Below are 17,154 nucleotides of genomic sequence, written 5' to 3'. Positions count from 1 at the left end.
TCAAAGAAAGGGATTGCGGTCTAGGGTTTCATAGAATGGACATGGAGAAAGGGGGAGAGAAAAAAGTTGCAGAGAGAGAGAGAGAGAGACATACCTTCAGGCGAAGTCGAGAGTAGGTCGTCTTCGCAGGGATGGCCTTCGAGGGATGGTCTTCGAGGGCGAAGAGGAGTGTCTGCGTGCTGTCTCAAAAACAGAGGGGTTTGGGAAAAAAACTGAAAAAATTTGAAAAAAAAAGGCAACCGGTTGAAGGGGTTGTCAATATTCCTAATTAAATTATTCAGTAGCTGAGATTCATTTGTAAAAATCTAATGGCTTAAAATAAATGTGTATATAATGTGCACATCTTATTGAGGTGCACATCTTAACAGCTCCCTTTTTTAATTAATATAATCACTCTCCAAACGTAACCATAGTAAGATTAAAATATGGCAATATCTCTCATTTAATTTTTATTTTTAACACTGATCACTTATCTTATTTTTCTTACTTCATAAGAGCAATTCCAAGGGAGGAGACAAAACGGGCGCATGAGACATTTTTGTCCATTTTTATTTTCACTCTTCGCAAAAGGATTTTCCCACTATTTTGAGGTGTTCATCTCTCCTTGTTCCCGTAATCTTTATTACATCTCTACTTGTTTATTTTCAAAAATACGATCACGTAAAAATATTATTTTAAAAAAATATTTAGGGGTTGTTTGGGGTGTCTTAAGTAAGTGTATTTTTTGTCTTTTTGAACGAAAAAATTGAGGAAGAAAATATAGATGTTTGGGTTAACTTTTTGACTTTTTATAGAAAAATGTGTAATAAAAAATTGTAAAAATTAGTTTGTAAAAGAAAATTAGAATTGGGAGTTGTGCAGCCGTAATTGTTGACTTTTGGTGAATAGTGTTAATTTTTTAACTTTTTAAGTAACTTTTTAACTTTTTGACTTATTCTGGACTTGCTAAACTTTATATATTTAAAAAAATACATAATTGTTACCACATCAATTATCAAAAGATTTTATTTTTTTATTTATGTTTATAATATATTTTTTAAAAAAATTATTTAAGTTATTTTGATTGATTAGCTAAAATAAATAACATGATTGGCATGCATATTAACTAAATTAATTAGGTAAAATAAATATTGTACTTTTTTGTGCAATTTTTAAAAGACATTTTGCGTAATAACCTTGGAGTTGTCCTAAATTTTAAGGGTAATGTTTGGAATTTTAAAAATATTATCATGGTGGTAAATTATCTCTCATACATTGGAAGAAATTATTAGAAAATGATTTTTTTTTTTTTGGAAAAATTATTTTTTTTAAAAAAAACCTAAAATTTGACCTTTATAACGAAATAAAAATTTTAATTTTATCAATTTAAACTTTAATATTTTTATTCATTTTCAATTTAAATCATCAGTCTATTTTCATTAAGTAAAATTAATGAAAACAATATTTTAATCAGTAAATTCAATGTCTATGTACATAAAATATTTAAAATTCTCTTTTTCTTTGGATTAATAGCTAAAATATCTTTTTCTCGTCAATTCTACTTAATTAATTTACTAGCGTATCACCCGTGCTATGGACGGGATAATTATAGATATTTATATTTATTTTAGATTTTTTTAATACATAAATTATGTTTTTTAAGATTTTTTATAAAAATAATTTAACAATCTTATCACTAGCTATAGTGTATGGGAGAAGTTGAAAAAGGTAGTGCAGTAACTATTCACGGATTGTATCTATAATTATTTGTATAAGGAAATTTTAAATGCTGATCAAGAAATTTTGACCAAATCAATAAATGCAGGCATGTGGAAAGACATGTGGATTGAAAAAAGTTAATAAATGTTGATCAGGGAATTTTGAACAAATCAATAAATGCTGAGTTTTTTTTTTTAAATAAAAAATAAAAAATTTAGAAAATTTAGATTGGGATATTGAAGTTCCCACAGGCCTTGGGGTTAAAAACCCTATTTTGCTTAATATATAGTATAGATAGCCTATCACCCGTGCAATGCACAGAATAATAGATATTTATATTTGTTTAATTTTTTTTTAATATATAAATTTTGTTTTTTAAGATTTTTGATAAAAATAATTTAACAATCTTTTCACTAACCATAGTGTACAGGAGAAATTAAAAAGGCTACTGCAGTAACTATACACGGGCTGTATCTATAATTATTTGTATGGGAGGATTTTAAATGCTAATCAGGAATTTTGACCAAATCAATAAATGTAGGCATGTAGATTGGAAAAAGTTAATAAATGATGATCAAGGGATTTTGACCAAATCAACAAATGCTGAGTTTTTTTTTTTTAAATCAAAAATTTAGAAAATTAAGATTGAGAGATTGAAACTCCCACAAGGCTTGAGGTTTAGAAACCCCATTTTTCTTAATATATTTATAATTAACTATATATGTGAATTGTGATTTTTAAATATTTTTTTTTTAAATGTCTTCTTTTTTTTCCTTTTTTATATTATATTAAAGTTTAATATTTTGATAATAATCATATGTGTTGAACATTTTAAGGATTTAAATGTCTTTTTTTTTATTATATTATATTAAAATTTAATATTTTGATAACAATCATATGTGTTGGACTTTTCAAAAAAAAAATTATGCTTGTTTTTAATGCATTAATATTTTGATAATAATTATATGTGTTGGGACTTTTTAAGGATTTCATGTGTTGGATTTCAAAGAATTTTTTTTATGCTTGTTTTTAATGCATTAAAGTGTTATTATGAGACTAAGACTTGGGAGTTGGGAGAAGTTAATAAATGCTAAGATTTTTTTTTAAAATCAAAAAATTAAAAAATTTAGATTGGGAGATTGGAGTTCCCACAAGGCTTGGGGTTAAAAATTTCCTTTTGCTTAATATATAGTATAGATATTGAAAATAAATTAAAATTGATTTAATTAAAAATTCTGAATTTACCACAATTAAAGTTAATAAAATTCAGAATTAAAAATAAATTGATCAAAAAAAATTTTTTTTTGGGGTCATTTTTCATTTTTTATAGTAAATTCATTTTCATTTTTTTATTTTTCTGCTGTTGTTTGGATTTTAGGATCCAAATACCACTGTCCGGTCCTGAAGTGCAAGGGCTGCGCACCATTCTCTCTCTCTCTCTCTCTCCCCTCCTCAATTTGCCACGATTAAAAATTTCAAGATCTCCTTCTAACCAGGTACGCTCTGAATAATCGACCCAAATCTCTTCTACACAAACTCATCACTGTAATTTCAATTTTCTTTTTCTTCTTTTTTTATCATTCAATTGATTACTTGAAGAAAAAAAAAGAACAAAAATCAAACTTTCACAGAATCATGAACAACTACGACTTCGATTTGGGACTCGGTTCGAACCGTCCTCGATCTCTCAACGATCAAAAGAATCAAAAACCTTCATCTCAACAATCTAGGCCCAATAATACGACGTCGTCTTCTTGGCAACCCAAACCCTCCTGGACCCACCAACCCGCTCCGACCCAACCGGTTCGGTCCGGGTTTCCCGGCGGTGCCACGTCGATGGCCGGAGATATATTCGGGAAGAGCTGGGGATCTCCGGCACCACCCACCACCACCACAAAATCTGGTATTGGAATTGTCAATAAAAACCCTAATTTGTTTGGTGATCTTGTTAGCTCTGCTCTAGGGCAGAATAAGGGTAACAGTAATGTTCCTTTGAAGAATGCAATTCCGGTATCGAATGCGTATTCGATGGGGAATTTGGCGGATTCGCTGCCGAAAACGGGGAATTCTGTGAAGGGTAGTGGTAATTTGGGGTCTTCTGAGAGTTTTGGGACTTATACTAGTGGATACAATAGTAGTAGTAGCAATAGTAATGTGAAGAGTGTGAAGATTGGAGGTGGGTTGGGATCAAATAAAGACCCATTTGTCTCTTTGGTTGATTTTGGATCGAAGCCACTAGGTAGTATGAATTTATCCGGAAAAGGAAACAAGAAGTCCCCTTCTGGTGACGATGCATTTGGAGATTTTCAAAATGCTTCGAAGTCAGCCAAACCCGGTTTCACACCAAATCCTGTTCCTACAAATAGCAGCAGCTCAATGGGATCGAATTCTGGTTCTTATTTGAAAGTGGATGATTTCCCAATCCCCACTCCTCAGAATCAGCCTCCTGTTCAGTCCTCTGGTGTTGATGTGTTTGATTCACTGTTTAGCTCATCATCAGCCTCGGTTGGAGGCGGCCCTGAAGGGTCTGAGGGACTTGGGAGTCAGCAATTTGCAGGTGCTGATGATTGGGGGATGGATTCAGAGTTTGGAGGAGGGAATGAAACGGGTGGGACGACTGAGCTTGAAGGGCTTCCTCCACCACCTGCTGGTGTTTCAGCCTCGGCTGCAAAAAATAAGGGGATGGATCATTACAAACAGGGTCAGTATCCTGATGCCATAAAGTGGCTTTCTTGGGCTGTGATTCTTCATGAGAAGGCTGGCAATGATGCTGCTACCATGGAGGTCTTATCAAGCAGGGCTTCATGTTACAAAGAAGTTGGGGAGTATAAAAAGGCTGTGGCAGATTGTACAAAGGTATGCTTCATAATAGTTCTTTTATGGTAGAACATGTTTTAAATTCTGTTTGAAATGTTGAGAATTGAGTGTTTTTATATAATTTAACCTCCTAGTGTAAACATGACAGCCAGTGAATTAGTTTGAATTGACTCAACTTCTGTTAACCTGATGGCTTAAAAGTTACTAAGAATTGTATAGTTTTGAGGGCTGTTTGAACGATTGATGGATGACAAACATGGTGATGGAAATTCCTATTGTTCTTAGATCCTGCTATTCTGGTTAGGCAGGTTTCATGATAGTTTAAGAACTCCCTAGTTTCCAATTAAAGGCTTGTTTTGATTCAGTATTAGTTCTTAAAATATTTTCTTGCCTATATATGGTTAAGCATTCTATTGGTTTGAATTATTGGATAGTGACCAATATGAGGACCGATATAGTTCATTGTCATTTATTTTTCTACCTGTCCTGGGCACTGGATCTCTATACTATTTTTTGTTTAATTTTGTGGTATCATTTTGTCAATCACCTTATCTTTTCTATGGGAAAGATCTCATAGGATGCATTGTATGCGTGTTGTGCAGGTGCTAGAACATGATGGCAAAAATGTAGTTGTACTTGTACAGCGTGCACTCTTGTATGAGAGTATGGAAAAGTACAAACTTGGGGCAGAAGACCTGAAGACTGTCATGAAACTTGATCCCGGTAACAGGGTTGCAAGAAGTACCATTCATCGTTTGACGAAAATGGCTGACTAGAGAAGTTTCTGAATTCTTTTTCTTTTTTATCACTTTTTTCCTTCAGAAAGCTGTGTTTCTGTAAAAACAACCCAAAATAATTGTTACTTTTATGGAAATGAAAGTCGGTCCGTGTCCGGTGCCAATTAAAATTTTGACATGGGACACAACTCTCACTTGCACCTCCATGAAAGTAGAATTATTTTAAATTGTTCCCTCTGAAATGCAATTTCCTTTTTTTCTTTATTCACGTTAGCTTTTTCATTCGCCCATATGTTTGATAGTTCTATTCCCCCGCTTCATATCAAATTGTGGGGGAATAATAACATTCTGCTTGGAAAACTTTTTTTTTTTTTTTTCCTCTGTGATTTTACATGCATATTTTGTTGTATTTCATATCCTCTGCTGATTGTGATTGGAAATTATTATTCTTTACTAATTTGAATTAGCTTTTGGATTGTGAATTAGAAGTGATGCAGTATGTGCTGTGTTGTTTGTGTGATCATGTAATATATAATATATGTGCCTCTGGAGAATTGCGATTCCATATATCTGATATGGTTGAGCAGCTTGTGTAACTGCATGCTTTTGGTTTAAGTTTCAACCAACTTGGTTTTGTACTTTAATCACAATGTGTCTGCAAATTTGTGCAATTTCAGTCCCTGAAATTTATTGGCACATCGTACTTTGTCCAAAAAAAAAAGAAATTATTTACATGTTATGTGTGTAAGATGAACTCTCTTTTCTTTTCTTTTTTTCTCTAGAAGTCCATCTCCTGGTTTAGGAGTCCCCAACTTGTGTTATGTTCTTCATTCTTTTCAATTGTATAATTATTAAGTATGTAGTTCCCAACTTGTGTTATTCTTTGCAATGGTATACTAGTTAGTACATATGGTTACAATGATGTATCCCATTTCAAAAGTTTTCATACCACCCCTTTCTTTCATCTGTGTCATATTTTGTAAAATTTTCTCTCCCATCACAACTGTTATATTTATCCAATGTCCTGCCAGAATTCCCTCAGCTTTTGAAAGAATCATACACATAAGCGAAGGATGTTTAGTGTGACTGTGTTTTTGTTTTTCTATGGCTTCAATATATCTTCTGGTGATCTCAGGAGGCATCCAAACTGTGTGAACAAGTGCATATCTGTTACTTACATGTTAAGATTGACGTTTCTCTATGACTCTTGAGTAATTTATTACAGAGAAAACAGGGTTGGTGAAGAAGCCAATGGAGGTAGAAACCCATGATGTTTGAGAGAGGCAGAAGTAGGGTGAGCAAAGAGTTTTTGGCTTGTTTCTTAGGAATGAGGTCAGGTGAGGAGTTGGAAGACATAACTGAAAGCATTGCTTTTGTGTTGCTTCCTAAAACCCAGTTTTCATTTGGTCCTTTTGTGTGATGCCATTGTCAGCAAATCACTGTCTTCTTTCAATAATAATGACTTTTCAATTTTGATCTTTTTTCAATTGATTATCTCCTCTTGGTGCTAGGTTCTTAAGGGTGTGTTTGGATCTGTGATTTGTGGATAGAACTTTTTCTTTTCTTTTTTCTCTACAAATCTAAGATGCAAACATAGTTTAAAAGTTTTTTATACTCCTATACTTTTTATAACATATATAGAAGTACAAGTTTTCTCTCATTATTGTTATTATTATTTTGGTGCAATCGTTAAGAGAGCAACAGGTGAAAGGAAGCTGCATTTGTAGGGTAAAAACTTGAACTTAAGCTCTGTTTGAGAACGGTTAAAAAAAAATTTATTTTTATTTTTATTTTTTTATTATTATTATTTTTTTTTCAAGTCTGTCTAATCTAGAAAAATTTAAAGAAAAGAAGTTCTGAAAAATCCAAAAAAAAAGAAAATAGCCTTTTAGCTTTTTTATTTTTATATGGCTTTTTTTAAATATATATATATACTAGGCACGACATAAATAATGTTAGGATCAAAATGTAATTGTAATTTATAAGTATAATGTTAAAATTTGTAAAGTTTGTGTCATTTTTTGATAATGACATTGAAAAAAATATATTAAAATATTTTTTTTTTTTAGAGAATTTGTAATAATTTTGCTTGTATTACACGCTCTACAAAACTTAGAGAAAGTAACAACTCCCCCAGTTTTAGCCATATATTTGCAGGTTCGATCTGCCTTTTAATTTAATTTTTGTGTCTGTCAGCAATATATCTAATTCTTTTGTTGCTAGTTGCTCATGTTATTTCACTGTTCACTGACACTACCAATGAGTAATCTTCTCAGCAATGTTTATGTTTCACTTGTATTGTCTAAAGGCAGACCCGTCTACTTGAAAGCATCATGAAATTAACTCAATGACCTTGCTTAAGTTTAGATGTCATAGAATTGAAACAACAGTACCTCTAACTAATTTTTCAACTTCAGCAAATATGACCAAATGAATCTTTGATTCATCACTTTTCTTTTGCTTTTTCTTTTTTAGGGGAGGATATGGTTTCAAAATATTCTTGGAAGTGATAAAAGTTGCTGCCAAGAGAATCAACTTCAACTGAGATATAAACATTACTACTCATCATGTAACTATCATCCACAAGGCAATCAAGTCATACCAATAATAAGCAATAACTGGAACATCATCTTGGCATCCTCAGTAGCATCATATAGAACAAATGACCAATGAAATAAAGCTCTACGAAGAAAACTGAGGGGATAGAAAAGATAAATTAAATTTTGAAGGAAGCTTTCTTATATGATTCAACGGTTAATTCTCTCTCTAAACATGCAATAATGGAATGAAATAATGAACATAATTGAGGGTTGAAGCGGGATTTATAATTTCAGCATGTTGTAATTGGTCTATAGTGAGTTTTTCATTTAGGCATTGCATCAAACAGTTGGTGAGCAGAAGGTGTAACAGGCAGCAGAAATTCATAACAAACTACACATGTATCAACACAAACCAAACTCAAAAACAGTGAGGCAAAGACAATTTCCCATCAAGCAAACATAGGACAATTTCCCACCACCTATCATCATGAGCAACCGGTTTCATTTTTTTATGGAAATAAAGCCAAGGCAATCTTAAAGGGACTACTGTTCCTACTATCAAAATGTGAAAAAGGACCAAAAAAAGATTCCTACCTTTCCCTCACAGAAAACAATTTTGGGACCAAAAATATTTGTTTTCACTATCATTTCCCCCAAAGTAGAAAAATCAGCAGAGAAACCAATTAACCAAGAAGAGAAAACACAATGGAACAAAAATTAGAGCACACAAACACAATGGAACAAAAATCAGACCACTCCCTTTGCTTTTTCTTTTCTCCTACTTTTTCTTTTCTTATTTGAACTCCATTGTTGCTCAAGTTTGAGATTTGAATGGGAGTCATAACCTAGTTAATGAAAATCACAAACCCAAACCCAAATCTTAAAAACACAAATTGGATTGACTCGATATTCGGTTTGACTCAATGCGTTCTCATCAAGTCCAAAAAAGCTTTGATTTGGGGAATTCATAGTACAAAGAACTAAAGAACTGAAGAAAAATACCTTTAATTTAGGAAAACCCAAAAACAGACACAGCCACAAAAACAAAAACAGAGAGAGAAGGGAAGAAGCAAAAATCGAGTGAAACACAATATAAAAAAACACTGAAACAATTCTCAATCTTACTTTGCGAGTGCAAGTTCGCCGAGTTCGAGAGCAGCGTCGGTAGCGAAGAGGGAGGGTGGGTATCGATGCTGAATTGGGTTTTTGCTGTTTGCTGATCTTCCTCTTCAATGGTGGTGGACAGTCACGAAGTTGCTATGGCAGTAGACTGATGTTGATCAATGGCGACGTTGATGATGAGCAGCGACGGTGGTGGGTAGCGACAACATCTACTCTTTCTCTATTGGTCGATCTTAGGCTAGAATACAATACCATCTCTTTCTCTGTACTACAACACCTTGAAGAAGATTATAGATGATGAGAGAGATCTACCATAGAGGGAGTTGAAGAGAGAACGTGTAGAGAGGGAGTTGAAGAGAACGTGTTTAAGCAAATGTGGAAGGGAGAGAGAGAGAGAGTGTGTGTGTGTGTGTGTGTTTGGGTAGGAAAAATTGATCTCAACCGTAATATATCTCTGATACATTTTATACATTTTCAAAAACTGTTCTGTCTTATTATATATATATATATATATATTTGATGTTCATCTAATTTAGTAGAAGTTATTAAAAAAATCACTTTAAACAAAATAAAATCAACAAAAAAAAATTTAAGAAAACAATTGTTAAACCCTTCTTTAAATATGACATTAGTAAAGAAGCATCTCATCTACTAAAATAATCTCTTGATCTTAAGTTATCTCTTACTTTTTGATAGATGTACCTCCCAAGTTTTTTAGACAATATGCCTTAGAACATCCTCAGCAGATTTCTTATAATAGCTTTTTGCTATTGTAAAGGGATAATTCTTCAAAAATTCTTCCCCACCAGATTCCTTATACAACCCATTAAATTTAGGATTGCTACACTCATTCTCTATTTGTAGGGAGTCACTGTAGCTCCCTCATATTTGACAGTAGTTGTCCACCCGAATGTCCCAAATGAAGTGATCTGGGCAAAACTTGCCGGTCGAACTCCCGGACATCCTATGGGCTAAAGATTGAAGAAGCGAAAACATAGGTCAACAAATTACCAAGTCAAGAACATCAACAAGGGATTTAATTCCATTTTCATCCATGGAATTGACATGATCCTCCAGCCATTTCCCTAAAATCAAATCTAGTTCAAGAAACCATCTTTGTCTGCTTCTGTATAACAACCTACACGGACATATAGAGATGGAAATCACCATCAAAATAACCTAAATACTTAATACACAAATGGCATTTTTGTAGAGAGAGAGAAAGAGATTGCCTGGAAAGAGATTAGGAGAGGATAGAGGAGGTGGTTCGAGCATGTATGGATGTCGAATTAAGGATTCGTAGGATGCTGAGCAAAAGAGCTCTTCTCATATTCGCCATTTTTTTTTTTTTATGAACAATGCTCTGCTTCTGTTTTCTTCTGCTTTTTGTTTAATTATTTTATTATTAAAAAAATTCAAATTTTAAAACAATTAAAAAGATTATATTAATAGAATTGAGAAAAAATAGAGAATTTGTTGGAAAAAATAGATGAAAAAATAATTTCTAAAATAGGAAATAAATTTTTTAATAGTATGTAGGCTGCTGATGATGCTCTTATAACTTGCATTTATATTTCTTGAGATGTTTTCTATCTCTGAGGTGGTGTTTGGTAAGTGGTTTTGGGGCTAAAATAGTCATAAAAAATAAATAGACTATTTTAGCCACAACAAACAAAACATCACATTCAATCCATAATCATTACACTCTTCTCTCATAAAAAAAAGTCAAAAATTTTAAAAAACTCTTTCTAAACCAAACTTTTTAATCTAAAGTAAAATAATTAAAAAAACTAAAAAATCAACCTACTTCTCAAACGGAGACTGAGTTCTTGTGATGCAAAACCATGGGCTATTTAACAAAAGTAGCCAACTGCAAGGAGGTACAAATTAATTTTTTTAAAATTTTGTGGTGCAAAGTACAGATACATTTAATAGATAGTGGATGGTTCACATCTGCACTTGTCGCTTAAAACACTATTTTTTTTTATAAAATTAATTTTCAAAATTTAAAAAAAAAATTCTAAAGATGGGCTGTTTTCAAAAAGATTTTCCAAAATTAATTTTGTATAAATTATTGTTTGGGTAAATTACATCTACGCTCATGAGATTTGAAGAAAGTGCATTGTCATACAAGTTTTACGTAATTATATTAGAATTCTTTAAAATTTTAATTCATATAATGTTTTATTTATTTATTTTTATATTTTATAAATTGTTAATCATATGACTGAAAAAAAAGATATTATCATCTTTTTTTTATATTGAAATTTAATAATTCATTTGTATACATATCAATCAATATAAATTTATTAACGGAATAAAATTTTAATTTTGAATAAAATTATTATTCACTATTTTAATGAAATAGTCATAAGAATTATCATTTTATTTTGAAAATTTTATTCATAAATCTCTCTTCATTTACTTTTATTTCACTTAATCTAAATTATTTTCTTATATTTTAATAAATCATGTGGGTAACATAGCTATCAAATTACCCCTAATAATAATATTTACATTGACAGTGTGAATGTTTCGTGATGTAAACATTCATACTGTCAATATGAATATTCACATTTTAAAATTTGAATGTTCACACAGTCAATGTGAATATTCACACCGTAAAATATGAACGTTTACATCAACAAGTTGCTAGCAGTTAAAAAAATATTGGGCAAATTACATATACACCCCTCCAGGTTTGACAAAATTACAGATACCCCCCTGAGGTTTCGGAAATTACATCCCGCCCCCTGAGGTTTGTATTTTCATAACAATTTACCCCCTGAGGTTTATATTTTATAACAAATTACCCCCTAATTTCTTATGCAAATATAGCATTCAGGGGGGAATTCGTAATTTCTCAAACCTCAGGGGGGTATCTGTAATTTTGTCAAACCTGGAGGGGTGTATATGTAATTTGCCCTAAAATATTTGTAGGATAAAATTGTCTATAAAATAACTTAAATATGATAATTAAGATTTAGTTAATCAAATGTTCAAATACTAAGATTTATTGAAATATAATGATATATTATGAACTAATTGAAATGCAAGTACCTTAAAAATAATTTTTTAATAAATCTATCTTTTATTTTATTTTATTTTATTGGATAAATTACAAACACATCTTTGAGATTTACTTAAATTAGAAATTACCCCCTGTAATTCTAAAAATTATATTATGCCCTCTAAAGTTTCTAATTTTATAACAAATAAGTCCTTTTATATTAATAAATCATCAAGTTAATTAACAATTTTTAATAATATTAAAATTTTATTTCAATTAATAATTCAGATAATTTTATTGTTATATAGTTGAACAGTTAGAAATTTCACTTTTTCAATTAATTCTCTTAAATAAAAAATTTTAATAATGAGATATTTATAATTTTTTAAATCACAGATGACTATTCATATTTTAAGCAAATCTCATCGTGTATATTATTTTATTCCATTAAACGAGCGTTAATGTTTCTGTTTCTCTCCTTTTACGTGGACTCCACACGTACCTCGTGAATCACTGGTTTCACTCACCACCGTCGGATCAGCAGAGTGGACCAACCTCACATTTCCTCATAAATTATCTGATTCACTCTCTACCGTCTGATCAAACAACCCCAGAAAAAGTTTATTGAGAGGAGACTTGTCGTTTTGTGCACTCATTAGTTGTGATGTAACCGTCTCAACTCTCAATTATTATAAAATCAAGGCTCTCTCTCTCCCATACTTTCTCTCTCTAAAACTCTCTCTCTCTCTACAGAAGTAACGCCAAGAAGATGTGCGGCGGTGCTATCATCTCCGACTTCGTCCCAGCCCACTGCGGCCGGAAACTGATGACGGACGACCTCTGGTCGGAGCTCGATCCGTTCTCCGATCACTTCGGTCTGGACCTTTCAAGTTCAAATCAGTCTGAGAAGAAGACCAAATCTCGCAAGCCGAAGCAACTCAACAAAGGTTATAGATTCATCATTCATACACAAACACACAAATTGATAATATATATGTACATGTACAGATATGTGTGTGTATATATATGGCAATGGATATGGCCGAGAAGTCATCAATGGCACGAAATGAACGACGACATATGTATATCATGTCAGTTTCGTAACGTAATCTAGTCATGAATCATGATTTTAATGCATATCGAAGAGTTTTGAGTATGAAGGATTAGAATCAGAATCAGATGTTACGGTTATAAAAATATTAAAATGAAAAGTTTTTAAGACAGTAGAATTGATATCTGAAACTGAGTGTATATATAGACTGTAAATAAATTCGTAAATTGATTACTGTAAATCGATTTAGAGACGATATGTTTTGATGAACCGCTGATACATATCTTAGTTTCATAACAGTTGAACTGATTGTATGTATTGTGAACTAGCTATATCTACTGTGAATTGATTCGTAAATCGATTTAAAACGTTTACATATCAAGAATAGATATGTGATTTTCATTCTAACAAATATATAAAAATGATCAATAATATACACATATAGTTTGGTTTTGGTTTTTGGAAAAGTGTTGAGTAACAGAAAAGTAACTGTGAATTATCGTAGGGACGAGCGAGAAAGCTGAGGGGACGAAAAGTGAGACTCAGAGGACTCGAAAGAACGCGTACAGAGGAATCAGGCAAAGGCCATGGGGGAAGTGGGCGGCTGAGATTCGCGATCCTCATAAAGGCGTCCGAGTCTGGCTCGGAACCTACAACACGGCTGAGGAAGCAGCCAGAGCCTACGACGAGGCCGCCAAACGTATCCGCGGTGATAAGGCCAAGCTCAACTTTGCTCAATCACCGCCACCGCTGCCGCCACCGGCTAAGAGGCAGTGCGTCATCCCCGAGTCGACTCAGGTGAGCTTCCATGGTTAGGAATTTTAATCAAAATTAAATTATTATTTCTTTCTTTCATGTTTTGACCATTATAAATTATATGACACTCTTTTTTCCTCATTTTTATATTTGGCCTTTTATATAGATAGAATACTCATGATCCTTTGTTGTGGGATAATAATTAAATAATAATCGAAAGTAAAACCATTATTGGCGATATAAAAAGTTAAGGGGTTGTTTGGCTAGATATGAGTATATTTATTTAGATAAGTGTATTTATTTAGGTCATATCGGCCCTGTTTGGTAGAGTTGTGGGAAAGTGCTTATAGCTTATGTTTCAACAACTTATAGCTTATAACTTTCAGCTTAAGCTGATTTCCAGCCTATTCTTAAAGTATCTCCTGCCCCACTCAAAGAATAAGTTGATTTCTGACTTTCAAAAAGGTATAAGCTATAAGCTATAAGCTAAACTAAACACATCAAAATAACTTAAATTAAGCTGAAAGTTGAAATAAGCTGTAATTAAGTTCTACCAAATAGGCACATTATCTCTTTATTTTTTTATACATATTTTTATAAAAAAAATATTTTTTTATACATATTTTTATAAAAAAAAAATAAGAAAATATATTTATATAGAATATTTCAAATAATCCTAAGTATTGCCGCTGGGAGTTGATTCAGCGCAAGGTTAGGCCTAAAAATGCTTTTAACCGAGTTTGATTCCCGGAATCTCTTGCATGGCGCTTTTATATTTCGTCTCAAGTGAGGCCTTTTGGGAACTTTCCAAAAAATTTATTTTTTTCACTTTTTAACTTTTTTATACAAAAAAAAAAAAAAAAAAAAGTCGGCAAAAATTAGTTTTTTTAATATAAAAAAGCCAAAAATTCATTAAAAAAAATTTAAAAAAATTAATTTTTTACTAATTTTTCAAAACACCACTTAGTTTGGAACTGAGAGTGGTGTAACCTGAATTCTCCTTTTTTTTTTTTATAACCCAAAAAAAAGTAAAATTTTAATATTCACTCTCTTTGGTTTCACTTTTCAGAATTTACTTTTTAAAAAATATATTTTTTTATTTTCATTGAATTTTTTTAATATTTTAAGTAATTTTTTTAATTTGTAAACACACCTAACATAAATACGTTTAAAAAGTATAATATTTGTAAATTTTAAAAAATTCACAAAATATTAAAAATACAAAAAAAAATTTATGAAAATTCAGAATATTTTTCATATTTTTGTATATTTATTAATTTTTTACAAATATTTTACTATTTAGATACATCTAAGTAAGATGCATCTGACTATGTAAAAAAATTACTTAAAATTTTAAAAATATTCACTAAAAACAAAAATACGAAAAACAAAAAAAAAAACTTAATTTTTAGAAAATTGAATTCTAAAAACTAAAACCAAACACATTGATTAATTTTAAATAATTTTGTTACAAAATTAATATTACAAATTATTATTAAGAGGTGGATTCCCTTAAGTCTGGAGGGCGTTGTTCGGACTTGTAAGATTCACTATAGGTCTAATTTCAATGATCGAAATTGTTTGTTTTGTTAAACATTTCATGTATATCATCTAGACAAAAAGATTAGATTGGTCCAATAATTATAACATATTCAATTTATCACACATATTCAATTTATCACGTTTGTCGCAAAAAAATAAAATAAAAAAAGGAGCGACAATTGTGTTTTTGAATAAATTTTGATTATCGGATCGATTTAATTTTTTTTAATAAATAATATATACATGAGAGTATTTGACAAAATAAACAATTTGGCTCATCAAAAAAATTAGTATTAAATCAGTGATCTGTTTGATATTATATTTTATATTTATAATTACTCTTTTACCATTGAAGAGAGAGAGAGAGAGAGAGTCAAATCAATTTTAAATACTGTTTTAAACTCTTAATTTAAATTCAATTTATATCCTATTCTGTTTTTAATTTATTTTTTGTCATAAATATTTATAATTAATTTTTTTGTTTATGATTTGGATAGATTAACAATCAATTCATGGATTTTGGGTTCCAACCCCAACAACCCTATTGCCCGAACCCAATGGCTGATGAATTTGAGTTCAAGGAGCAGATCTCCAGCTTGGAATCGTTCTTGGGTTTGGACTCTGAGCCAACTCAGTTCGAGGGATTCGGTGAGTCGAACTCAGTTGATCTGTGGATGCTTGACGACCTTGCAATGACTCATCTTCAGCCCCGTCTCTTCTAAATCAACTAAAAATAGGCTCTCTGTTTGTTTATGTCATGTTTCAGAGTTTGTAATGCATACTTTATGTCTGTGTATGTTATTGCATAATCAGGGGTATCACACACACATATATATATATATATATGATGCATCATATGACATATATATTCTATATATATATATATATATCAATAAGGTACCCATGTTTGTATTCAATGATCTATGCTGTCCTCTTTCGTGTTTAATTTTGTGTGATCATGTTGTGTTTGTGTAGGATATTTTGTATTATGCAATGATATATAAATAAAATATATTTTTTTTTATTCAAATAAATAATATATATATATATATATAATGCATCATATAACATATATATTCTATACATATATATCAATAAGGTGCTCATGTTTGTACTCAATGATCTATGTTGTCCTTTTTCGTGTTTAATTTTGTGCGATCATGTTGTGTTTATGTAGAATATTTTGTATGAATAATTTTAGGAATTCTAAATATTTTACTAATATTTTTATCCAATATCTCACATGTGAGTCTCACGTTCATGTGAGATATTTAGTAAAAATATTGATAAAACATTTAGGATCCCTAGTATTTTTTATTTTGTATTAAGCAATGATATATAAATTAATAAACAAATAAATAAATAAGGTAAATTACATAAACTTCTATTTAAGTTTTGGAAAAAAATATAATTTTATTCTCTTTTAGTAAGGCTAAAATGGATCAAAACTATTAATGTAAATTGTATTAATACATAAAAGTAAAAAATAAATAAATAAATAAAATAAGTAAATATACATTTCAATGTAAAAGATATAATAATATTATTTTTTTATTTATATAACTAACGAATTACTGATGAAAAAAAAGTTGAATGTTATCTAAATTAAAACTTTAAGGAGTCCAAAAAGTATAGAACTTAATGTATTTTTTCTAAATTTCTAAAAAGATTAGTGTAATTTATCTAGTAAAAAAATGTATATGATTTGATTGAGTTTTAAGCTTATCATTTCAAAAATAATATTATCATGCCATTCTGGTACAAAATTTTATCAAATAACATTTCCTTTAATATTTTGGGTTAGACCATCTCAAAAATTTTACTATAATGACTAAAAACTTCATTTGTTACTAATTAGGAAATAAGCCAAGTCATAAATAT

General features: G+C 30.7%; 2 protein-coding genes across 3 annotated transcripts; both read left to right on the top strand.

Moving 5' to 3' along the window:
- The first annotated feature begins 3,009 nt into the window (after positions 1-3,009).
- On the top strand, positions 3,010-5,737 carry LOC114281620 (uncharacterized). 2 transcript variants are annotated; one of them, XM_028224169.2, is made up of 3 exons: positions 3,050-3,194; positions 3,330-4,554; positions 5,118-5,737. In XM_028224169.2, exons 2-3 carry the CDS (start codon positions 3,334-3,336, stop codon positions 5,289-5,291), a joined length of 1,395 nt encoding a protein of 464 aa, XP_028079970.2. In that variant the 5' UTR covers positions 3,050-3,194; positions 3,330-3,333; the 3' UTR covers positions 5,292-5,737. The 2 variants fall into 2 exon arrangements, with proteins under 2 accessions (XP_082733479.1, XP_028079970.2); XM_082877353.1 differs by having other exon boundaries at positions 3,010-4,554.
- A 6,667-nt stretch (positions 5,738-12,404) lies between these two features.
- Positions 12,405-16,307, top strand: LOC114281621 (ethylene-responsive transcription factor RAP2-3). Its single transcript, XM_082877352.1, has 3 exons — positions 12,405-12,871; positions 13,481-13,773; positions 15,771-16,307. Exons 1-3 carry the CDS (start codon positions 12,694-12,696, stop codon positions 15,993-15,995), a joined length of 696 nt encoding a protein of 231 aa, XP_082733478.1. The 5' UTR covers positions 12,405-12,693; the 3' UTR covers positions 15,996-16,307.
- The last annotated feature ends 847 nt before the right edge of the window (positions 16,308-17,154 follow it).

Source organism: Camellia sinensis, chromosome 7 (assembly GCF_055761805.1).
Source record: "Camellia sinensis isolate YWXY chromosome 7, ASM5576180v1, whole genome shotgun sequence".
Lineage (NCBI taxonomy): Eukaryota > Viridiplantae > Streptophyta > Magnoliopsida > Ericales > Theaceae > Camellia > Camellia sinensis.
The sequence above is the reverse complement of the archived record's forward strand: the minus strand, read 5'-3'. Positions and strand labels throughout refer to the sequence as shown.